Source organism: Mytilus galloprovincialis, chromosome 4, assembly GCF_965363235.1.
Source record: "Mytilus galloprovincialis chromosome 4, xbMytGall1.hap1.1, whole genome shotgun sequence".
NCBI lineage: Eukaryota > Metazoa > Mollusca > Bivalvia > Mytilida > Mytilidae > Mytilus > Mytilus galloprovincialis.
In genome coordinates, this window is record NC_134841.1 from 12,708,789 (window position 1) to 12,735,166 (window position 26,378).

The 26,378-nt window shown below is 32.3% G+C and overlaps 1 protein-coding gene across 1 annotated transcript in view; it reads right to left on the bottom strand.

Annotated features, from left to right (window-relative positions):
- LOC143071384 (transient receptor potential cation channel subfamily M member 2-like) overlaps nt 1–26,378 on the bottom strand; it is a 44,992-nt gene that overhangs the window by 12,047 nt on the left and 6,567 nt on the right. Inside the window, exons 3-16 of the mRNA XM_076245638.1 lie at nt 25,166–25,356; nt 24,041–24,194; nt 20,581–20,731; nt 19,990–20,155; nt 19,289–19,430; nt 18,384–18,586; nt 14,854–14,970; nt 14,182–14,235; nt 12,912–13,062; nt 12,119–12,238; nt 5,522–5,612; nt 4,559–4,790; nt 4,003–4,104; nt 2,138–2,281 (exon numbers count right to left, since the gene is read on the bottom strand). Coding sequence (XP_076101753.1) covers nt 2,138–2,281; nt 4,003–4,104; nt 4,559–4,790; nt 5,522–5,612; nt 12,119–12,238; nt 12,912–13,062; nt 14,182–14,235; nt 14,854–14,970; nt 18,384–18,586; nt 19,289–19,430; nt 19,990–20,155; nt 20,581–20,731; nt 24,041–24,194; nt 25,166–25,356 — 2,018 coding nt within the window. The remainder of the gene's footprint in view (nt 1–2,137; nt 2,282–4,002; nt 4,105–4,558; nt 4,791–5,521; nt 5,613–12,118; nt 12,239–12,911; nt 13,063–14,181; nt 14,236–14,853; nt 14,971–18,383; nt 18,587–19,288; nt 19,431–19,989; nt 20,156–20,580; nt 20,732–24,040; nt 24,195–25,165; nt 25,357–26,378) is intronic.

Below are 26,378 nucleotides of genomic sequence, written 5' to 3' on the forward strand. Positions count from 1 at the left end.
CACCACTTATTGCGGACCTGTTTTTGTATTGTTATGAGTTACAATTTATGACTAAAATTAGCAAAGACCCATCAAAACAACATTTGATACAAAAATTTAACAATACTTTTAGATATTTGGATGATATATTGGCTCTAAATAATGACGACTTCAGTATGTATACTAAAGAAATTTATCCTGTAGAACTTACTTTAAATAAAGCTAATGATAGCAATGACCACTGCCCTTTCCTCGATCTTGATATCTATATCATAAACGGGAAGCTTAATACAAAAATTTATGATAAAAGAGATGATTTTTCATTTCCTATTGTTAATTATCCATTTTTAGATGGTGACGTTCCCTTGTCACCATCTTATGGTGTTTATATATCTCAACTTGTACGATTCGCTCGTGTATGTAACAATGTATTAGATTTTAGCGAGAGAAATTTATGTATTACTGAAAAATTATTACACCAGGGTTTTCGATATCACAAACTGGTCAAAACATTTACTAAATTTTATCACCGGTATAAGGAAATAATTCGTAAATATAACTCAACATGCAGACATCTTATACGTTCAGGTATTTCACATCCAAAATTTTATGGAAATATTCTTTATAAAGCACAAAAATGTCAGTATTCTCCTCAGAAACTAACAAAACCTTTAAATAGACTTATTAAAAGGGGATATAGTTACGATACTGTTGTCAGGTCATTAAAGATTGCATATTTTGGCTTTAACATTGATTCACTGATAGGGTCTTTGCATCGGAACTAAACACATTTATTTCTAAAAAAACAGTTGTTGGCATGACACGGGTTATGTTCTTCTCATATATTTTATGATAGTATGATACTAAACCCCTAACGGGAGGGATTGTACCTGATATTCATATGATGAAGACATAATCTTTCAATCAGTTTAATTGAGGTCTGGAGCTGGCTTGTCAGTTAACTGCTAGTAGTCTGTTGTTATTTATGTATTATTGTCATTTTATTTATTTTCTTTTGTTACATCTTTTGACATCAGACTCGGACTTCTCTTGAACTGAATTTTAATGTGCGTATTGTTATTCTTTTACTTTTCTACATTGGCTAGAGGTATAGGGGGAGGGTTGAGATCTCATAAACATGTTTAACCCCGCCGCAATTTTGCGCCTGTCCCAAGTCAGGAGCCTCTGGCCTTTGTTAGTCTTGTATGATTTTAATTTTTAGTTTCTTGTGTATAATTCGGAGTTTAGTATGACGTCCATTATCACTGTACTATTATGCATATTTTAGGGGCCAGCTGAAGGACACCTACGGGTGCGGGAATTCTCGCTACATTGAAGACCCATTGGTTGCCTTCGGCTGTTGTTTGCTCTATGGTCGGGTGGTTGTCGCTTTGACATATTCACCATTTCCTTTCTCAATTTTACATAAAATGGAATGATCGTGAAATCACACAAAAAACGGAACTCCGAGGAAAATTCAAAACGAAATGTCCGTAATCGAATGGCAAAATCTAAAGCACAAACACATCAAACGAATGGACAACTACTGTCATATTCCTGACTTGGTACATGCATTTTCTTATGTAGGAAATGGTGGATTAAACCTGGTTTTATAGTGCTAAACCTCTCATTTTTTTTACAGTCTCATCAACTAGGCATATTTTTCACATAAAAACTTTTACAAAATGTTTTGATAAACAAATAACAAACTTGAGAATGGAAATGAGGAATATGGAAAAGAGACAACAACCCGACCAAAGAGCAGACAACAGCCGAAGGCCATCAATGGGTCTTCAACTAAGCGAGAAAAAAAAATCTGAAGCCGGAGGTGGTCCTCCGCTGCCCCTTGAAAAAAGTTGTGAACATGTTATTCAGATACAGATATTTATGTTGATATCATTTAAGACCGTCATTTTGTTTGAAATAAGTGATTGAAAATACTTTTATAAATAGTAGAACAGTCAATATTTATATTTTATTGAAAGAAAAAAGAAACACACTTTAATTGTATGTTCTCTTTACAGATGTTTGGAATCAACATATGCCTCTGAATCACAACGTTCACAGGTAAGGTAATTTCACACCAACTGTGAACCCCAGAAAATTGATATTCATAGATTAAAAAAGGTGAAAGATTATTCTAAAATATTATTCATACCGCATTCCTATACTCTTCGAAAATGTCTCCAACTAGATACACATACACAACTATTTCGTTGACGTCAAATGAGACTATTCCTTGAAATACATCCATTTGTAATAGGAAGGCACTGTAACATACCAAAACACCAAAAAAGAATACCTGAAAGTATTCAAACAAAAATATTCATTATTAGTGAAAAGGAATATGTAGTCAGGATGAAAAGTATATGATGCATGAATTATAAGAAGATACCGTACAAACGCATGCGTAATTTAACGTCATTGCTCTTAAATTGATTTTCTAAAATGTTTGGCAAACTTATACAAATACGTATGGAAAACGGACAGAAGCGGAATATTTGTTTGAATGTTTTTTTTAATTAGGATGATAACTTTAGTTAAATGATCAACTTTTGATATGAAAGGGATAATCTATTCACTAGTCTGCGCATCCGTTTGTTCTTTCATTCAATATATAAAACGTTTACAGTTATATACAAAAGTAGAGTTTAACAGTACTAAACCACTGAAGGGTGATCGGGGGAATAGAAATATGGTCATTATTGGATTTGTTCCGATCGGCTGTTTAACCAATGCAATAGTTGGGAGTCCGTTTAATTGTGCGGGATGTACAAGTACGCAGTCCTGTCCGAAAGTTTATTCAGATGAATCTTATTGATAGAATATCAAGCCCTATGCACGTTAATAATACATGAAATATTTACCCCTGGACTTTGATCAACTCATTATCAATCATTCGACAGTCGCGTAACTTGAATTTTATGTCTGGCGAGACATATGATCTGAATATTGGTGGTCAACTTCTCGGTCTGTTAAATGACGTCAATGACATTAGGGAGTGGACGGTTAATTGAAAAAAAACGAACTGAAAAATGAGTTTAGATGATCATACTCTTGATAGGTCACACACTGGCAAAATTGTCCTGTCTATTTAAAATCCAGATGTGTGCAATTTCATCCTGCCTTCTAGTGCGCATTAAATCAATCTATATTTCAATGAAACTGCTGGTTGGAGGTTTGATTCTCAGTAATCAGGTCCTTTTTAAAACCAAAATGATTTGACAGAATTATATAATTTCTGTACAAATTTTGGGTTTTTCATGTTTAAAATTCATTTTATTTCTTAAAGTTTACACGTTTATGTTTGTCAAAACGTATTGATGATAAGAACTGGTTGAACTATGAGTATTGCTGATATTTTCCAAGGTAGAAGAGTACTACACCAAATGTAGGAACGCCAAGTGTCTGTAGAAAAACTTTGTCCACCAAAAAAAACTAGTTCGTTTTAATCTATCATCATATCAGTTTTACAGTTATGACTTTTGACTTGTTAATTCATTTTTGTGCGAAGTAAACTTTGTCTTTTACTTAAAAAAGATTTTTGCATCTACCTTTTTCCTTCATTTAATAAAAGAAATTTTCCAACTAACATTAGCAACGAGAAATGAGTGAGTGAAGAGTAAAGCAGTCAACTATTAAACAGTCGTGACTCAGTATACTTTATATTATGAAATAATCGAACACACCTTAATTCTTCAAAAAACAGCATATAGTGATTTTCTTTACCAAGACATTTTCTAATAAATGAAAACTATTTTGTTTTGAAATGAAATGGAAGCGATTGTTTTATCTCAAATTTTTAAATTTTATATCGATGTTTCTGATAATGTCAGAAAAATATTCCTGTTAATATTTTCCCCCTACAACAAATATAATAAAAAGAGGATAAACTAGAATAAAGAAAGACACATTAAAGTACAACAGGGCGTTCATCTGCAAAGTATATAGACAAGTTATAGTCGCATTCAGAACCATGAAAGATAACTCGATTTATTCAGTTGGCATATATGTATTACTTACGTAATGGATCAAAAACCTGGTTAGAGGAGCGACAAAAACCTTTGGTCCTTCATATGGTGAACATTTCTTGCAGCAACAGCACCAAGCTTTTAAACAGCCTTTCTGTACAACAAGTAATAAATAACATCTCAATTCAAAAAGTTATCAATTAAAAAGACCTTTTCGTCGTTCCTAGCTTATGAGTTAAGAATTTCCCGTTCGTACATTCAGCTTCTTTTCTATATGGTCGTTGTTTCTATTAATAATCAAACAACATTTTTAGTATGGTTAATTATAAATATCAAAATTCCAAAAAAAGAACTTATATTAAAAATATATATGTTGTTGATTTTATTAGTTTTACATTCTATGTTGTAGAAGATATTGTGTTTTTATTCGTATATGGGACACTGCATATGCTCAAGTGATACCTTGGAAAAGTCAATTCTGTTATTTAAGCCTTAACATGATTTCATTCCTTAAAGAGATAATTACCTTGAATTGCAGTAAATTGATTGCAAATCTACTAGATGATAACTTTAACCCTATTTAAATAAAACCGGTCAAGTATTTTTACCTTCCAAAAACCTCCAAGACTAGAACTAATTCCGCTATACCATATTTTATTCAAACGTCGTTGAGGGCATGTTTGAGCAAGAACGTCCAGCATATCATGTTCATAGGCACACTGCATCGGACTTATGCTGATGTCCCAAACGATTTGTTCTGTCATAACTAAATCCATTGCAAGCTCAGGGTCATCGTCATACAATCTCGCTTGCAAATCTAATGCTCTTTCTGCAAAGATCCTATAAAATATAGATATTGAAATGTTGTTTTAATAGTATTACGAAAACACAGATCCATTGTTCATCTTGCAAACCATCAATGGGCATGCTTTGAAGACGAACCATGATTTTACATCGTAAACAAATTTTGAGATTTACGATTTCTAACACTTATTTTGTCCGATTTATTCTTTCTTTTGACCTCAAATTCCTCTTTGCAATTTTGAGTCTTATGTTAACGAAACGCGCGTCTGGTGTAAAAAATAATAAGCCTGGTTCCTTTCAAAACTATTTGATAGTTTCTGCCTCTAGGAGCACAAGTATTTTTCTGTGTTAGAAAATAGAGTTTCATAACGATTCATCAGTATTGTGGTAAACTATATAAAACGGCAGATACATTTTGGACGGAATTTGTGGTTGATACCACACTGGCAAAACGTTAATACAGTAAGTATATATGTTTTTTTTTCTTTCCATTCGGGTTCAACAGACAAAAATTTAAAAGCAATCAACAAATTAGAAATAAAACACTTTATGGCATTCAACCACTCATTCGACATTAGATGACATAAAAATATACTCTACTGATATCATTTCTACTGGAAATGCAGCTCAATTCTAAGATGTTTGACTTACTTTAGTTAACGATATAATTGGTCACATGGTACTGTTGCAAAAAAAAAAAAAAAAAAAATTGTCGCTCCTAGTTTCAACATTAATTTGTTCCATGTTTTAAATGTTTTAATATATACCTTGACTCAGCAATCATGTCAGACTTTGTTGATAGGTCAGTAGCACTGGCTGCCATTTTCTTGTATACACTGCTAGCCAATAATGCGCACACTAAATGAGTACAATATATTACAATAGATTTGTAATGTAACATAATATTAAAGACATAGATACATATATGGGTGTAATGGTTCTCATCGTTCATCCATTTTTGTAATAATGCATAACTGTATGGTTAAGTATTATTTAAAATCTTATTTTAAACCACAAGTATTGTGTGGTTCATTACTGAAGAACAATGAATGCCAATAAAAAAAACTACCTGTGGTTTCTATTATTTTTTATACAGTTTATCGTCTTTTTTTACCATTTATATCAATACTATAGAAAAATTCCTCAGTTGAAACTGAAAATATGAATGATTTGAAATTCAGGGGCAAACAAACTCAATTTTGAAAATGTAGGCATTCCAATATTTGACCATTTTCATCTGGACATCATCATTACTTTATCTTAAAATTCGGAATAACAAACATAGTGTCACATATACCACACAATACTCGATTCAGAATGAGGTTCTCATCATAATTTGCCATATTTCATGAAAGAAGTGAAATTCAAAATGTTTTATGGTAGGAAGACTGTTAAATACAATTAATGCCATTTGTTGCTATTTTAAAACGAATGATCTGATTCTCGAATTGCCTTAGCTGTATTTGACAAAATTGTAAGTAATTTTGGTTTTCAATGCTCTTCAACTTCGTACTTATTTGGCCTTTTAAACTTTTTTTGAATTCGAGTTTCACTGATGAGTCTTTTGCTTCGGCTAAAATACATATTTTAATCCTGGAGTCTATAATGTGTTAATTTACTATTTAAACCAAAGTAATCTAAAAGAGTATTAAGGATGTACACCTCTGAGGAGCCAAACATTTCTAGAATTAAACTTTTTTTCTTAACCTGATTTTTTTGGTTTATAAGACTGTAACAAAATAATTGGTAAAGAAAAAATCATATGGTGGTGCGCTTCTTTTTTTGCTACGGCCCTTTGAAAATGACCAATTTTGATGATTTTCCCATTTTTCATTGATTTTTACCTATTTTTGGGCTATTATCCTGAAAAAAATCACAGTTCCACAATTGAACTTTTTTTCATACTTTCTACAAAGATGTAGTGGACCAATCTGAATAAATTTTACTAAAAAAAACTATAGGTAGGTGTTTATATTAGAAAGTTTTATCATATTTTAACGCTTTTTGAGTAAAATTTACCATGCTGTCAATTTTGTATTTTTGTGATTTTTCTCAGTTTTAAGAACAAAATACAAATGATTTCAACTTTTTTGTTATTAATGATTGAAAAAATACATATCTAACAAATTTGAAAAGACCAAATGATATGGGATGTACATGATTCCTGTAAAATCATTTTTTGTATCCCTCACCCATTTTCTCAAAATTTTGGCTAAACATACAGAACGTTTAATCCCGCTGCAAATGTTTGCACCTGTCCTTAGTCAGGAATCTGATGTACAGATCCACGACTCACTCCATACTTACTGTATGAAATGGATTAAACGGGAAAAAGCTGACAAAAAATCTTTGGACTCTTTTTTTAATTCAGTAATGAAGATAGTTGATGTACGTATTCAACATTTTAAAGAACATTTTACTATAAACAATAACCACAATAAACCTATTTCTCGTATCAAACATAAACTAAAAGAACTAGCCAAGGAATTTGTTTTTGTCCCGGCAGATAAAGCTGCTAATAATATTATTATTGTTTGACGTAAATTTTACATTGAGGTTTTGAAAAAGGAAATCACCAATTCGCCAACATTCCAACTGACTCCATTTTCAGAAAACGAAATCTGTAACAAACATAAACTTTTAGCCACCGCTTTACAAGCAGAGCCAAATACAATGAAAGTCCCAACTATGTATTGGCTTCCGAAGCTACACAAAACCCCTTACAAATACAGATTTATTTCGTCTTCAAGCCATTGTTCAACTACTAAATTGTCTATTCTTCTTACCAGCACACTTGGTACAATTAAAAACCTGATAATAAATTGTTCAAATAAGGCCTTCGAAAATAGTGGAATAAATTACTTTTGGAGTGTCAAGAACTCGTTGGAAGTACTTGATAAATTGCATGCTTATATTGGTGATTTTGAATCTGTTCAAAGTTTTGATTTTTCTACCCTGTATACCACATTGCCTCACATTCTCATTCAGAAAAAATTCACACACCTAATTAAATGGGCATTCAAAAAATCAGAATGTGAAAATATATGTTCAAACTCTTTTAGGTCATTTTTTAGTAGCAATAAACAAAAAAACTATGTCAATTGGACATGCTTTGATACTATATATGCCCTTGAATTTTTACTAGATAACATTTGTGTTCGCTTTGGAGATTCCGTATATCGTCAGATTATCGGAATTCCAATGGGGACTAACTGTGCACCACTTATTGCGGACCTGTTTTTGTATTGTTATGAGTTACAATTTATGACAAAAATAAGCAAAGACCCATCGAAACAACATCTGATAAACAAATTTAATAATACTTTTAGATATTTGGATGATATTTTGGCTCTCAATAATGACGACTTCAGTATGTATATTAATGAAATTTATCCTGTTGAACTTACTTTAAATAAAGCTAATACTAACAATGACCACTGCCCTTTTCTCGATCTTGATATCTATATCACTAATGGAAAGCTGAATACTAAAATTTATGATAAAAGGGATGATTTTTCATTTCCTATCGTTAATTATCCGTTTTTAGATGGTGACGTTCCCTTGTCACCATCTTACGGTGTTTATATATCTCAACTTGTACGATTCGCTCGTGTATGTAACAATGTTTTCGATTTTAACGAGAGAAATTTATGTATTACTGAAAAATTATTACACCAGGGTTTTCGATATCACAAACTAGTCAAAACATTTACTACATTTTATCATCGGTATAAAGACATCATTCGTAAATATAGCTCAACATGCAGACTTCTAATACGTTCAGGTATTTCACATCCAATTTTTTATGGTAATATTCTTTATAAAGCACAAAGGTGTCAGTATTCACCTCAGAAACTTACAAAACCTTTGAATAGACTTATTAAGAAGGGATATAATTACGATACTGTTGTCAAGTCATTAAAGATTGCATATTTTGGCGTTAATATTGAGTCACTGATAAGGTCTTTGCATCGGAACTAAACACATTTATTCTAAAAACAGTTGTTGGCATGACACGGGTTATGTTCTTCTCATATATGTTATGATGGTATGATACTAAACCCCGAACGGGAAGGATTGTGCCTGATGTTCATATGATGAAATCATAATCTTTCAGTCAGTTTAATTGAAGTCTGGAGCTGGCATGTCAGTTAACTGCTAGTAGTCTGTTGTTATTTATGTATTATTGTCATTTTGTTTATTTTCTTTGGTTACATCTTCTGACATCAGACTCGGATTTCTCTTGAACTGAATTTTAATGTGCGTATTGTTATGCGTTTACTTTACTACATTGGTTAGAGGTATAGGGGGAGGGTTGAGATCTCACAAACATGTTTAACCCCGCCGCATTTTTGCGCCTGTCCCAAGTCAGGAGCCTCTGGCCTTTGTTAGTCTTGTATTATTTTAATTTTAGTTTCTTGTGTACAATTTGGAAATTAGTATGGCGTTCATTATCACTGGACTAGTATATATTTGTTTAGGGGCCAGCTGAAGGACGCCTCCGGGTGCGGGAATTTCTCGCTACATTGAAGACCTGTTGGTGACCCTCTGCTGTTGTTTTTTATTTGGTCGGGTTGTTGTCTCTTTGACACATTCCCCATTTCCATTCTCAATTTTATTTAGTAGTTGTCGTTTGTTTATGTAATTTATACGTGTTTCTCGTTTCTCGTTTTTTTATATAGATTAGACCGTTGGTTTTCCATTTTGAATGGTTTTACACTAGTAATTTAGTGGCCCTTTATAGCTTGTTGTTCGGTGTGAGCCAATGCTCCATGCTGAAGGCCGTACATTGATCTATAATGGTTTACTTTTTTAAAATTGTTATTTGGATGGAGAGTTGTCTCATTGGCACTCACACCACATATTCCTATATCTATTGATTGGTCGTAAATTTTTTAAAACTGGACTACTCAAAAACCGTTTATTATAGATACACAATTTTTTCACAGAGTTATGTTTGATTACAATATTTTAAGAATTCATTGATGTTTTCTACTTGTATCACATGTTTTGGAAAAAATTCAAGAACGAGATTTCAAGGAGACTGAACGATACTGAAAAGTCAGAAAAATACATTCTTATATGATTGAAGAAATTGGACTAAAGTTGTTGGCAGGGCATCTTTTGCTTTATTGTAAGGATTTTGTTTTATGAGAAACAAAGAGACAGAATTGAGTTTTGGTACATTTCATATATGTACAATGTGTCCGTATACTATAGTTAATCGTTGTTCTTAAGCATGATTTTATGTTGTTTGTGTAAATGAGCTTGTCGTTGATTACAGCTATTAGGTCTTTCCCCTTTTCCGTGAAAAGACCTATTGGTTTTCTTCTGATTACTAGGTCTTTCCACCTTTCAATGGAAAGACCTATTGAGTTTGTTCTGATAATTAGGTCTTTCCACTTTTCCGTGTTTTTCTTCTGATTATCGTTAATTTTCTTTTTCTCCTAATTTTTTTTTTCTTCGTTGTTTTTGTTTGTTTCGCAAGATGTCGCTTAGATATTTTGAATATGATATCGAACAGTTTATACGCTTTTGAAACCGACACCGCTTAACCACATACTTTCCAATATAGGAGTTATCTCCCCAAATGTTGTTTTTCTTGTTATCTCTGAGGCTTCGCAACCGCATAAGACACCGACAAGTTTGTTTTTCCAAATTGCTCGTTATATCCTCGGGATGTTCTGTTTTATTTTGACCGAAGCGGTATAAAGATTCCATATCAGTTAGTGCCCCTTTTGTATTTGATATAAGTGAAATGTATTTTAACTAGAAAACCATAAGTTATAGAGACCTAGGGTCTTTTGATTTGAGTAAAAAAAAATGAAAATGAGGTCAAGGTCAAAGGTCAAGGTCATGTTAATTTTTTTTATTTTGGCTTGTTATCAATTTTTTTTTAGAAATCTTGACATAATATTTTAACAAAATATTTAGTTGCGACATGTCGTTACACGTAAAATTTTAGTTGAAAAGGTACGTAGACATTTAATGGGAGTTAGTCTCTCTATTATATTTGAAATTACATGTACGATGTAACTCATTTGTTAAAATAATTAAGACTTAGGGTCTGTTGATTTGAGGTCCTTGGTTTATGACCATGAAATTGAGCTCATGGTCATAGGTAAATTTATCGTTCTGTATTTTGACCTTTGCTTCTACCTCATATGTATACATGTAAAAGCCTTGGGACTTTTTTAATAATGTTGCAAGCAATGTGACCTTGAAAAACCCAACCGAATGTGACCTTTTGTAAACCGGAAGTATCGATTTTTGTACTAAATTTATGTTAAAGTATATAGAACCATATATTTTTGGAATCAGTGTCAAGTAACCAAACAATACCGGAAGTAACTTGTGGAAAGACCTTCAATTGTTCCATGAGCAATTAGTTTTTAATTTGATTTGTATTTGATTTGTATTTCCTTAACCTATGTATGTATGTAAACGGTCAAATGAAACATGAGCTACTTCATATAAATGATTATAAGGTTAAAACAACTATATACACAGAATGTTTGTTTTTAAACATAGTTTTGATTTGAAGAAAAACCGACATTGTTAGAAAATATAAATCATAACACCGTTACAGACTTAATCCCATTGCACGTCTCTATAAATAAAACAAATCTATTTTTCTTTAGAAATATACCTGTAATAATGTATACGTCATAAAGGAAATACGTCACGTTTAATGACGTCGATCCCTTCATTTTACGTGGTCTATATTTCAGTTGTGGTGTCTTAGTGTGTCGTCGTATATTGATGGGAGTTGTCAGATATTATTCTGCCTTTTATATGTTGTGATGCACTATGATATCATTTTTTTTTTATGTATTTTTCTCTGCTGAAATATCTTGCGTTTGTTTGTATTGTATTTCTGTGAAGTATTTAGGTAATTTTAGCAGTAATTGCATATACTGTCAAATAAGCTGAGTGTTTAGGTGCTAACCATGAAACCAGGGTTAACTCAACATTTAGTCTAAAAATGTTCTCCATCAAGTCAGAAATTTGGCAGTTGTTTTGGTTTTTGGTGTGTATCAGTGTTTCTGTTGTTCCGTTGTTTTCTTCATATTTGATGTGATTCCCTCGGTTTAAGTTTGGTAACCGAATTTGTATAAGCTTAGCAGAAATATGACTATTAAACAGCGTTTTCCTATTTACCCATGTGTTATAGTCCAAACAAAAATCAGATCGAGTCAAAGGCTTTTTTTTGTGCGATATAAATCATTACCCCTTTTGTTGTATATGTTTCCCTCAAGTGCAGCATAGAGTCGCAACGTATACATTTCATTCGTTTTCGATATTTTTTGTTACAGTTAAATTATTAAACTCATAATATATATTGATAGATATTCAATACTTGCATAGTGGTTGTTTGCATTTCATCCAGAATAAGGTAGCTAGTTTTGGTCTGTTAACAAAAATTGCCCATATCAGAAGATCTTGATATGCAGACCATTTTTCCTTCCTGTTCAGAGAATTCTCTGTTTTTAGACAAATAAAAAGAGATTTCAATATAAAATATGATAATTAGTGACTGCTAAACGCCCCCTTGAGTATAGGCTTTACAATTAATGATATATATTCAACATAACAATTTGTACTTTAAGAAATGGATTGAATTGAAATGTTGGTCAAACTTTCAGCTTTAATGTCAGAAAACGTATTTGAAAAAGCTCTGCTTCGAACCCCAAAACTTATTCACATCTCCAATATATACAGTTTACAAATGATACATTGATATGGCATAAGATTTAAAGCATATAATTAAATAGATTTTCTTGTAAGCAGAATGATGAGTCGAGATTATTGTTTATTCAATCGTACCTGAGAGTATACAAACAATCAATGTCCACGTTTTGTGGAGAGCCTGTCACTTACTATAACAGCAAATATATTCTTATCAAACAATGCGTCGATACTGTCATATTTTTCTTTTCAATTGTGATTTAGAATTTGAAAAAAAAACAGGTTATGTATTTAACAACGTCTTCAACACATGAATAGTAGAAATCGTTAACTCGAACTACGTATTATAGACATAGCTAGGGACAGACTATTTTTTTTTATTCGTTTCTAAATGTTGATGCATAGAATAAAATGCAAAATCTTAGTATTTTATCTAAATAAAAGGTCACAGTAGCATGAAAAACTCACCTCTACGATAACCCAACAATTCCTGACAAATCTGTCGACCTCCGATCATACATACTTCAATGTCTGTAAGTTCATAAACCTGGCTGACTTTTTTCTCTTTCGTGGGAAAGCAAAACTCCTTAAATTTCTGAATAACTGTAGAGGAGCCCCACTTAAAATAAATTGATTTAAGTATTTGAAATGTGTTAGACAGGACACGTTGTATTATAGTTCATGATATCCATTCATACCTTTACCAAACTCATAGTTGGTGTTTACAACAACAAAATCTCTCAATTATCTGAGCCATTCAACAAAATCTCAACTATTGCATCAGACATCCAGAGTTTATGTCATTGATGTTAATTTCCAGTGTAATGTTATTATAATATGCTATATACCTTGATATAACACAAGGTACTAAACTCGAATTTTTGAAAAATGTCAGGCAGTCCCGTAATTCCGTTACATGCCGATTTCTTGGTTGATTGAGTAAATCTTACATTTTCTGTGGATACCCAGTATATATTATTGTTGATTTATCAAAGTCTGCTGATAAAATAATGCATCTAAAGTATACGGTTTTATAATCATGCTTTTGGTCCTATGTTTGAGTAAATTATATTATCTTGCCTCTCCGGATTATTTTCCAAATTTAGCGGCTGCATATAAAAGGAAAAAGTATTTTGTGTTATCCTTTATATATGATTTTTCTCTTAACCTTGAAATTTCACAGGACCATAGTTTCTTTTTGTGTTTGATAGGTTCAATACAGCAAAAATTTTAGCTTTCTGTGTTATAAATTTCAGACTTATCTTGTTTTTATTTCTTCTAATTCCTTTTGTATCCTTTTGGCCTCGGTATTTTGTCTCTGTGTTTTAACTACTTAATAAACCAACATTCCAACCCTTTCTCAATTCTATGTCGATAGTTGGTCATAAAGATTCAAATGGTTCTACAAATTTCGGCTTTAAGATTTTAGAATTGTGCGTTTTTAAAAAAAAATCGATTGTGAAAACTTTTTGGTAGCAAGAATTTGACAAACAAGTATGTTTCTGCGATTTTTACACTCCTGGCTTTCAAATATTAAGACGTGAACATTTTAATGCAGGTCAATCCGGGAAAATAATTCAGAGCACATCATTATGAAATATTATACTATTTCAGTGATCCACACAAATAAAATTAGTGCTGATGAATCAAATATTTCTTTTGTTGTATTTCAAAAGTTAAAAATGGTAAATATAGGTAAACAAATTTATCATTTTACCACTCAGTATTGTTATTTTACCTTGAAAACATTTTGAAGGGCTGTCTTCGATTTTTGTTGAGATCGAATCGTTTCCTAAAATTGAAAAAAAAACATTCAAAAGTGAAGAATGACTGACGATTGGCTTTTTAAAATTACAAATAAAACGTTTATTTAAAATTAGTTCGGAGCGTTCTTGAAAGTCTGTCAATTTTCATGCACGAATTTATTATTGTATACCAGAGATAAAAAATAAACATCAGAGTTCGACCCATATTTCTAAATGGCTTGTTTTCATAAGTATTCCGTATATTTATGTTATGTTGTTATGACAGTAATTTGACTTCTAGTGATGACTGTTTTTTCCCTTTTTTATCATAGTGGTATTTATTTTTCGAACTATGATTGATATAATGACTCTTCAGTATTTACTTCTTTCTTGTCGTCAAATGTCTTAAGATGACTCCCTTTAGTATATTAAAAACTTTTGCTGGTGTATTTTTTGCTGTGCTGCTTAAACCAAAAAAAAAACCCTGGTAATAATTAACTGTAAAAACACGACTTAAACAAATGTGAAACAATCTTACGGAAAGAGCAAACGGCATCTCAAAATGCGATATAAGCAACAAACTTAATATAACTCCGTTATAATTCGTGAAATTCTACTGTTAAAACAGAACAAAAAACAATATATTAGTATGTTTAAACATATACCGTATAAATATCGGGAAAGTATATATCTTCAAACTCTACACCTTCTTCTTCTAATAGTACCGACACATATTCATCTCTATCAGCTACAATAGCTGCTTTTAACAGCATATTGAAATTCTAATAAAATAAAAATTAAGAACGATATATTTGTTTTCCTTTATTCAATATATTTTACAATAATGAATAGCCACTTTTTAAGAAAACACAATATTACGCTGTTTTAAAGATCTTGTCACTATTGATGAATGTATCAGTGAAGAGTATCCAATGAGTTATGGAGTACATATCTCAAAATTGATTGATATTCTACAGATGTATTTCATATCTTCCTTAATGAAGAGTTTTACGAAGAATAAAACCAAGTGCTCTAACCGGTAAAGGCTGAGTTCTAGCTTCGAAAATTATACGATCGCCATCCAGAGTAGTTTTATGACAATAAAGCGTTCTCAAGGTAAAGAAATTAAAATTATTTGTCAAAACTATAAGAATGAAAGGGCGAATTTTCATTATATTAGGGAAAAACGATGCAAAACAGATATACTCGTTTAAAAAATGTTTATCAACGAGTTTGGTTTGGTTCAATATGATCGGCTGAATTGTTGTGCTCGGTATAACATGAAATGATATTAAGATAACATTTAATATAACATAAGGCCCGCCATAAAGCAGTGCTTTTGAAATATTTATGTCCGTCGTTTTAACGATTACATTTTTTTTTTATCCGAAACTGTATCTAAACCACTAAATAAAAGAGGGACGAAACAGACCACAAGGGCAGTCAAACGCATAGATCGAAAACTAGAGGCTCTAAAGAGCCTCTGTCGCTCACCTTGGTCTATGTGCATATCATAAACGAAGTACACACAGATGGATTCATGACAAAATTGAGTTTTGGTGATGGTGATGCGTTTGTAGATCTTACTTTACTGAACTTTCTTGCTGCTTACAAAATTGACTATAAAGGACAATACCTCCTTAGGGGGTCAATTGACTATTTTGGTCATGTTGACTTATTTTTAGGTCTTACTTTGCTGTACATTATTGCTGTTTATAGTTTATCTCTATCTATAATAATATTCAAGATAATAACAAAAAAACGGCAAAATTTCCTAAAAATTACCAATTTAGGGGCAGCAACCCAACAACCGGTTGTCGGATCCATCTGAAAATGTCAGGGCAGATAGATCTTGACATGATAAACAATTTAACTCCGTCAGATTTGCTCTAAATGCTTTAATTTTTTAGTTATAAGCCAAAAACTGCATTTTACCCCTATGTTCTATATTTAGCCGTGGCGGCCATCTTGGTTAGATGGCCGGGTCACCGGACACATTTTTTAAACTACATACCCAAAAGATGATTGTGGCCAAGTTTGGATTAATTTAGCCCAGTAGTTTCAGAGGAGAAGATTTTTGTAAAAGATTACTAAAATTTACGAAAAATGGTTAAAAATTGACTATAAAGGGCAATAACTCCTAAAGGGGTCAACATGACCGAAATTTATTTGTAAATCTTACTTTGCTGAACATTAATGCTGTTTACAGTTTATCTCTATCTATAATAATATTCAAGATAATAACCAAAAACAGCAAAATTTCCATAAAATTACCAATTCAGGGGCAGCAACCCAACAACCGGTTGTCAGATTCATTTGAAAATTTCAGGGCAGATAGATCTTGACCTGATAATCAATTTCACCCATGTTAGATTTGCTCTAAATGCTTTGGTTTTTGAGTTATAAGCCAAAAACTGCATTTTACCCCTATGTTCTATATTTAGCCGTGGCGGCCATCTTGGTTAAATGGCCGGGTCACCGGACACATTTTGTAAACTAAATACCCCAATGATGATTGTGACCAAGTTTGGTTAAATTTGGCCCAGTAGTTTTAGAGAAGATGTTTGTAAAAGTTTACGACGACGGACGCCGGACGACGCCGGACGCCAAGTGATGGGAAAAGCTCACTTGGCCATTCGGGCCAGGTGAGCTAAAAAACCTTACAACTCCATGGCTTATAAAGAACACACTAATAATAGTACACAAGACACAACAAAGACTAATCCACACGAACTCACCAGAAAGTTTTGTTAATTTCAATAATATGTGCCTTACGTCGTAACTACAATCCCCTTCTCTTTTATGAATGTGACCTACCGAATTAGACTATTTACCGGATTTGTTATCACATAAGCAACACGATGGGTGCCACATGTGGAGCAGGATCTGCTTACCCTTCCGGAGGACCTGAGATCACCCCTAGTTTTTGGTTGGGTTCGTGTTGTTTATTCTTTAGTTTTCTATGTTGTGTCATGTGTACTAATGTTTGTCTGTTTGTCTGTTTGTCATTTCGTTTTTAACCATGGCGTTGTCAGTTTATTTTCGATTTATGAGTTTGACTGTCCGTTTGGTATCTTTTCAGGAAAATTGTTCCGGATATGTCTCATGAGTTACTGTTCATGCTTTGATCAGACAATACCCACGAATGATCATGGAAGAAAAGGAATTATTGACACCGTGGTAAAAGTCTATGCTTGAAATAATCTCTGTAAAAAATTAGCAAAACCAGGAAGTCAATGCTCTTAGCGTCGATGAGAACGACAGCACGTCTAAAGAAATCGCTCGACTATGTCCGTTCTTCCATCCATCCGATAGACCGGGCATAAACATTTTTTTTCAAAGTTCACCTGTCCTCTATTGAAGAGAATGCTGTTATATAGCTTTTGAAAGATAAGAAATGTAGCTAGATCTACTTGATTGAGTACAACACACATAATACACAAAAGACAGCCAATGGAAAATAACAGAGAGCTCCTTATGAGATTTATCTGGAAGTTTGTACATCTCTGCTCTAACAAATATTCAGCAAAAAGATGTTAAAAAAGGCAATAGTAGTATTCCCTGTCCAATACTCATAATCGATTGTGCAAACAAAAAATCTGGGTCACATACCAAAACCGAGAGAAATACAGTAACTTTAAAAGGAAACAACAGAAAACAGAAACACTGAAACACTGAACAACAAAGAATTAAAAAAAAATCCCAGAGGGACATTCGCACTCATAATTCGAAGCTAAACATACAACGCCATGGCTATACAAGACCAACAGACAAACAATAATACACAAAACGCAACATAGAAACTAACGACTGAGGAACACGAAGCCTACCAACGACTATAGTTATATCAGGTGATACGGAAGGGTAAGCAGATCTTGCTTCTGATGTATGAAAAAGTCATCATGATAATCGATACATTATTGTTAAATGTTTCAATGTCTTGTCGCTTGTTATGCAAAATACAGTGTATAGACAATATGCAATATCACTCGTAAGTTACCATATACATGTATAGTGCTTTTGTTTTTAGAACATTATGGTTATACAGTATAATAGTATATGTTACAGCAATTTCTTTTTCCTCTTTTCTTTTGAAGACATTTAAAAACTGTAATAATAATACGTACATAAACGTATAAGAAGGATTATTAATCAAGATAATGTGAACATATAATTGATGTAAACATAATAATACCTCAATTGTAGTCTCTTTCAATCCATGCATTTCTTGTATCAACTGATATGCAATGTAATAATAAAGTGGTAAAGATGACGGAGTCAGTATTTCATTCAAGGATTCCTTAACTTTCTTTTTATCAGCTGGTAATGTCTTATAGGTATCAGATACTGCTGACAGATATTGCTCGGCGTTGATAGAAGCCCGATAATAGCTTAGTACTATAAAATATTTATTAAGAGAACTTATATAAAAAAGAAGATGTGATATGATTGCCAATGAGACAACTGTCCACAAGAGACCAAAATGACACAGACATTAACAACTATAGGTCACCGTACGGCCTTCAACAATGAGCAAAGCCCATAACGCATAGTCAGCTATAAAAGGCCCTGATAAGGCAATGTAAAAAAATTCAAACGAGAAAACTACCGTCAATATCAATATCTTAATGCATAATTAATGTCTTTAGCTGTGCCTAAACATTTTAAACCTTAAAAGATTGTGAATGATTGTTTTTCTGTGAAAATTTCAGTACATACTCCTCATCAATGCAAAGATAAGGTAGCTTCTAAACAAATATCCTTTATATGATATATTTTTAAAATGATCGAATTAGTTGGTAATTATAGTTAGTTGTCTATGCGAAGTGTAGATACTCAAATCTTGTAGTATGTTGTTCTGTAGACCAACTTCTTTTTTGAGATATTTTTTTTCACATAAACCCTTTGTTATCGACAGCATGGCTATTTATTTTCATGTGTGTGTGCAGTTCAACAAAAAAAGCTTAGTTTAATATAAATTGCTAAAATAAAATATAGGAATTAACAAACACCTGGTAGATATGAAAACACATAATTTGATGAGAAGAAAAGCTTTAGGTGAATATTATAATGATATTATGAAAACTCAAAACTCTATACCTGGTTTCAGATGGTCATTTTCTATGTTGCCATAAATCTCATCATCAGGTTTGGTTCGGGACCAACTACTTATGATTGCCCTTGTAACTGCATCTGTAAACTCTTTCGGCTGTGTGTGTTTGTTGACATCAAGGATCGTTATCTGTCATGATAAAATAATTCATTCGTCCTACCTTTCTAACACAGTTGTGATTTCTACAATTTTTATGTATGCATACTACTCGAACAAAGGGACACTTCAGCTATAACATTATATATCATATACACGTCTTGATTTCTATTGAGAACTGTAATTGACAGTTTTCAAATTGTCTCGCCTTGTTATGTATGATTTACAAAAACACAATCGAATGAATCGACTTGATAAGTTATCTCTATATGACAAGAAATATATTATAGTGAAACCGCTTCAGAATACGCCAAAAGTCATGGAAAAACTCAAGTCTACATATATGTGCAACCATAATGTAAATACATATATGTCAACAACAAAAATATTTCCGTGTTGAAAATCATATTATAAATGCAATCTTTCGTAACAACCAAACACAAAAAAGAATAGCTATATGACTAAAAGTTCTTACTGTAATACATTGCCCACTACTTTTAACTTTGATCATGAAGCTCCATTAAAATTTTATCACAATTTTTCTTTATTGTTTTTTAAACATATAGTTTTCATCTATCTGTTTAAAACTTACCAAGCTTTTGTTATGTTGAATTGCTTTCATGATTGACTCCAGGTCATTTTGTTGATTCTTCTGTGAACCTTTGCTGACAAATTCTCTTTTCATAAGATCGTGAGAGGCAATACCAAATAACAATGGTGTTTTGTCTTTGATATATTCAGTTATACTAATTTTATCACTGAAAAAAGCAATTTAATATTAAGTTTAACGTTATGTAAGGACAATGTACGATTATAAGACATATTAATCCTATAATCAATAATTTCAAAATATTTCAGATTTTTAAAATTGATTGTAGGAATTTGCCCTTTTAAAAAAAATATACAGCCATGAAAAAGCAATGATTTCTATTAAAATAGCAATATTGTACACGTTTAGAAATAATATGAAACGTTATATAACCATTGCCCAAAAAGATATTTATTTAGAGTAGTATTTTGTGTTTAATCATTCTCTGGTAAAACATTTTTTTTTTGTCGAGTATTCATTCATTAGAAAATGAATGTTATATACTATAGAGTTTTGTTATCGTTAACATTTACGGGAGTCTATACTGCTTTTTTTCTATTTTTTTTTTAATTATCTATAATTATCATATCTTACTTTTCAATGAATTCAGCAATAAAATCAGCTGCTTTTCCAGAACCTTTTATTATCAGTATAGGCAGGTCTTGCTTCAGAACTTGGTTTACAGCTTCTATTGTATCTAAGTCACCTTCTGTCACTATTGTTAGAACTGGAACATTCCACTGCACTAATAATATTACAAAATATATACATGTATTTCAATAGAAATACAAAAGTTAACAAGACATGTGTTTTGCTGTTATAATGTAATAATGTATCTATAAAGGACTTGTTAATCTTTGTTTGTGATAACAATATACTTGTATTGATGTTTAAATATATGTCATGTCGAACTGGTGAATCTTATCATTTTATTGTATTTGGGGACAAAAGTTGTGTAGAGTCGATCCGGAAAATTTTATGCAACATAGATTGTACATCTGAAACTGTGAACAAAATTAAAGGTTAGATTAAAGCGTTGACATTAAGTGATAAGACCCAACAATACAATTAAAGAACAGACATATTTTGATGTGTAAAGAGACTTGATTGGCAAACAGCCCCCCTATTTTTCAGGAAAAAAACCAAAAACCTATTGTAATCTAACTGGTGTAAGTGCATGCTAGACTTTATTTTAAAACATCATGACAGTTCTCCTCTTTCTTGCTTTGACGATCGCGAGCGTCACGTCAGGGTCCACCGAAAGAGTTAACATATCGCTTAGGTTGACTAAGAATGGTTTGATAAGCACCATCAAGGAGGATCATCTAAATGCTGTGCTTCTTCTTTGTTGGCATGACACGGGTTATGTTTTTCTCATATATGTTATGATGGTATGATACTAAACCCCTAACGGGAAGGATTGTGCCTGATGTTCATATGATGAAATCATAATCTTTCAGTCAGTTTAATTGAAGTCTGGAGCTGGCATGTCAGTTAACTGCTAGTAGTCTGTTGTTATTTATGTATTATTGTCATTTTGTTTATTTTCTTTGGTTACATCTTCTGACATCAGACTCGGACTTCTCTTGAACTGAATTTTAGTGTGCGTATTGTTATGCGTTTACTTTTCTACATTGGCTAGAGGTATAGGGGGAGGGTTGAGATCTCACAAACATGTTTAACCCCGCCGCATTTTTGCGCCTGTCCCAAGTCAGGAGCCTCTGGCCTTTGTTAGTCTTGTATTATTTTAATTTTAGTTTCTTGTGTACAATTTGGAAATTAGTATGGCGTTCATTATCACTGAACTAGTATATATTTGTTTAGGGGCCAGTTGAAGGACGACTCCGGGTGCGGGAATTTCTCGCTACATTGAAGACCTGTTGGTGACCTTCTGCTGTTGTTTTTTTCTATGGTCGGGTTGTTGTCTCTTTGGCACATTCCCCATTTCCATTCTCAATTTTACAGATACATAAAACTCGATTATGATAAAATAAGTGACGATAACGACATGAGAAATCCGCGTAAAATTGTTCTAATATATCCACTCTAGTCTAACCATTCATTGAAAATGAGATTCTGTCAGTATTTCTGTGTTCATTTTAGGTTTTGCATTAAGGTACATTTATACTAGTAACATGTATTTTTGGCATAGCATTTTCTTCCTATCTGGATAGCCTTTAGAAGTATCATATTATTTCAATATCCATTAGTGAGTAACTAAGTGACATTGACCTACACTTTGCAATAAAGTTGAAGAACCATATATTTATGTATGTACCATATACCAACAATCAGAACTAGACAGTGACATAAGTTTAGAACGAAAGAATTTTATACTTCATTGTTTGTTTGTCTTGGTTCATGTGTGTCGTTCATCAAAACCAGAACTTAATCTAAAATAAGGAGATTTTTATCAGTCTGTTATCGTCAAAAGTTGATGCTAAACTGTTAAAATCCTGGAGCTGCTGAGCTTCCTCATGGACCCTTTAACAGGACAACCGTATTTACGCCTCCAATTCATAAAAATCCTTGCTTAGGAATATTGATATGTTTAGCCACGTTTAAACCCTAGAATATGGGATTTCTCGTTATTGGTGTACTGCTGTTAACATCCTTCCAATCATTTTAATATACCATAGACAATTAATGGAGAGAATTCGGCAATAAAAATGTAAAACCCAGACACTTTAACTATAAAATATACATGCTCTTATTATAACCCTTACATTAGTGCATTTCACCATTATTTTATGTTTTTAACCCCGCTCGGCAAAATATTTCGTTCTACGTCCCCTCTTTCAAATATCGTTGAAAAGCCCCTTGTGACACTATACATATAAAACAAAACTGATATGACTGTCACTAAGACAGCCATCTAGTAGAAAGATTTCAGATAAACTATATACGTATCTATTGAATACATTTTTTACATTTTAAACATTTTTTCAAATCGAATTTATTGATATATTAGTCCTTAAATATCCCGAAAAAATAAGCGATATAAACTGAATAGTATAAAATGTCTTTCATTGAAATTGTTGAGACAAAATATATTGTTTCATTTACTAATTGAAAAACATAAAATATTGAAAAAGCAAATACAATCAGTAGCATCAATTTTGACTAACAGCAAGGCCATTTCTCTCCAGATCTGGTTTTTAGGCATAAGGTGGGCATTTTCATCCTATATTTAGAATTTCTGAAATGACATGCTTTCTTACTGGGCAAAACCTAATTGATGTATGGTTAAATGCCAATCCAGAAGTTTTCCATGATGTTCATGAGATTCAAAGAAAAAAATCCTTATTGATTTAATTGGGACATACACATTTTTGTTATGAAACGGTAATTGAAAACGGAGTCGGCTGCTAGAAAGGTAATCCTTTATGCCTGATTCTACAACATGCTGCTCCTTAACCAGTTATCTTCAAACTATGTCTCAGATTCCACAAAACATCAAAAGAACAAATACCCAAAAAAATTGAGTGATCTCTTATAAAATAAGGTTCTAAACGTTATTGTATGGTTGAAATAAAAGAGGCAAAAGCTTACACATGGTTATGGAGGCCAAACTGTGTTGCACAAAACTCAATCAAAATGTTAAGCATGGTATGAATATCAAAGAAGCTAATTACATGCACATGAGGACATCATAATCTTGCAACTAAATACATAATAACAAATTATTTAATGATGAAATTATCGCCATTTGATTAATCTTTCTTCTTTTTTTTTTGTTAAAGGGAAGACATTACATTAGTTTTAAGTTGTATGATTGGAGGTGAAAGTTTTTTTTTACTATGCTACGTGCTTTTCTTGTAAAATGTGTTTTCCCTCCTATTTAGACAAACAATTTCTTGAATGTTTATGTTAATTGTAAACAATATTGAATAAATGTTGCTATAAACTCTACTTTATATAGTTCGCAGAGGTGATTCAAACGTAATAAATTGACTTGGTACTCTTTGGTAAATATTCACACTACAAACCATTCATCGTAATAAGAAACCATAATATATTACATTGGTACTCATCTAAATAATATGACACTTACACGCCTTCTTTTCGAGAGTCATGAAAGATATTTTGTTTTGTACTATTTTTTTCAGTACGGAGGCATGAAACACAGCATATGACCCCTTTTCTTCTATCCAAACATGATATATTTCTCCAAGCAGGCAGTCACTGTTTTTCTTTTGCCAATAGTCCTTATAATAAATAAAAACGGTAAAATTTTAAAATCCCTTTGGCAAATAAACGTTAGATTTTTACAGAGTTTTTGAAACTGTTTACTCAAAAGAGGGACGAAAGATACCAGAGGGACAGTCAAACTCATGAATCGAAAATAAACTGACAACGTCATGGCTAATAAAGAAAAAAGACAAAAAGACAAACAATAGTACATATGACACAACATAGAAAACTAAAGAATAAGCAATACGAACCCCACCAAAAAATAGGGGTGATCTCAGGTGCTCCAGAAGTGTAAGCAGATCCTGCTCCACATTTGGCACCCGGCGTGTATCTTATGTGATAACAAATCCGGTAAATAGTCTAATTCTGTAGGTCACATTCATGAAAGGGTAGGGGATTGTAGTTACGAAGTAAGGAACATATCCGATATCATTTGTGAAACGGTTATTCCATATCTGTAAACCAACTCGTGATGGCGTCCGTAAAATTTACGAAAGGGATGATTTCAACTTCACCATTTGGAACTTTTGGTTTAATAGCTTCCTTGTGAGCAGCAACCCTCTATCAAGTAAATCATGATAGGAAATGCTAGCACAGGAATATCGTATTAATTGGGAGATATATACCCCGTATGCAGGTGCTGCTGGAATGTTGCTACTTAGAAATGGAAAGTTCACAATTGGAAAGCTGAAATCATCTCTGTTGTCTTAAAGCTTTATATTGAAAAGTAGATGGGCTGTGTTTGACAATACAATGGAAATATGGTGCAAATTTAAAGACAGTTGTTGCCGAAGTTGCCAATATTTTTTTAGTCTGAAGTATATGTCATTTCTGATATAAATGCATAACATATATAATATATTTAGACTGAACACGAACTCAGTCACTTCCATTTTAGACAAAAACATCTAAAACGTTGCATGGCATATTTGATAGATTGTTTTTATATCTTTTGATTGCTACAGTGTGAATAATATCACCCTACCCATCCGTATTTAGTTTTGTGTTTGTCATGAAGATGGATGCAGGTTTCACACATGCTTTCTTCCGGTAGAATTCCCACTAGACTTATGAAGACATCATCACCTTCCGATTGCAATTTATTGAAATCCTCAACTGCCTCTCTCACGATACAGCTAACCTTTTCCGACGAACCCTTGTAGAGAATCAAACTGTCTACAAAATATAATTTAATGTAACCAAAATGTAAATAAGGGTAACCTTGTAATGAAATACGTTGATAAACTTTGATCTCAGTAGTTTACCTTTTAAAAATAGGTTCTGTAAACATAAATATTTATATTAAAATGAGTAAATGTTTATGTTAATTTGCATGTTTATTCATATTATTTTAACCAAGCAATACACATGGTAAATAAAATACAACAAAGATCGTAATTTGCTTTTGACTATTTTATTATGTGTTATTGCGTTTCTCTGTGTTCTTGTCTTTGATTGCGCTTTATTTCTGTCACGTAGTGTTGTAATCTTAGCGATATTTTGTAACATGGTCAAATAAGCAGGAGGTTTGGCAAGCCATAAAACCAGGTTCAACTAACCATATTTTCTTAAAACTACCTGTACCAAATCGGAAATATGCCAGTTGTTATCAAATAGTTCGTTTCTATGTTCGCTTGCATTTGTCTATGTTGCACTTTCGTGTTTTTATTTTCCTCTTACAGTTGATGTGTTTCCTTCGGTTTTAGTTTGAAACCAGAATTTGTTTTCTCTCAATCGAATTATGACTTTTGAACAGTGGTATACAACTGTTGCCGTTATTTCACATTGTTACGAATAGCTCTAATAAGATAGGAACTGATATAAAAGTATATAAACTCATCATAGATACCAGGACTAAATTTAGTATATACGCCAGACGCGCGTTTCGTCTACGAAAGACTCATCAGTGACGCTCGAATCCAAAAAAGTTAAAAAGGCCAAATAAAGTACGAAATTGAAGAGCATTGAGAACCAAAATTCCTAAAAGTGTTGCCAAATACAGCTTAGGTAATCTATGCCTGAGGTACAAAAGCCTTAATATTCAAAAAATTCAAAAATTAGTTAACAGTAAATTTATAAATATAACCATATCAATGACAATTCATGTCAGCACAAAAAGTGTTGACTACTGGGCTTGTGATACCCTCGGGGAAATAAATCTCCACCAGCAGTGGCATCGACCCATTGGTTGTAAATAA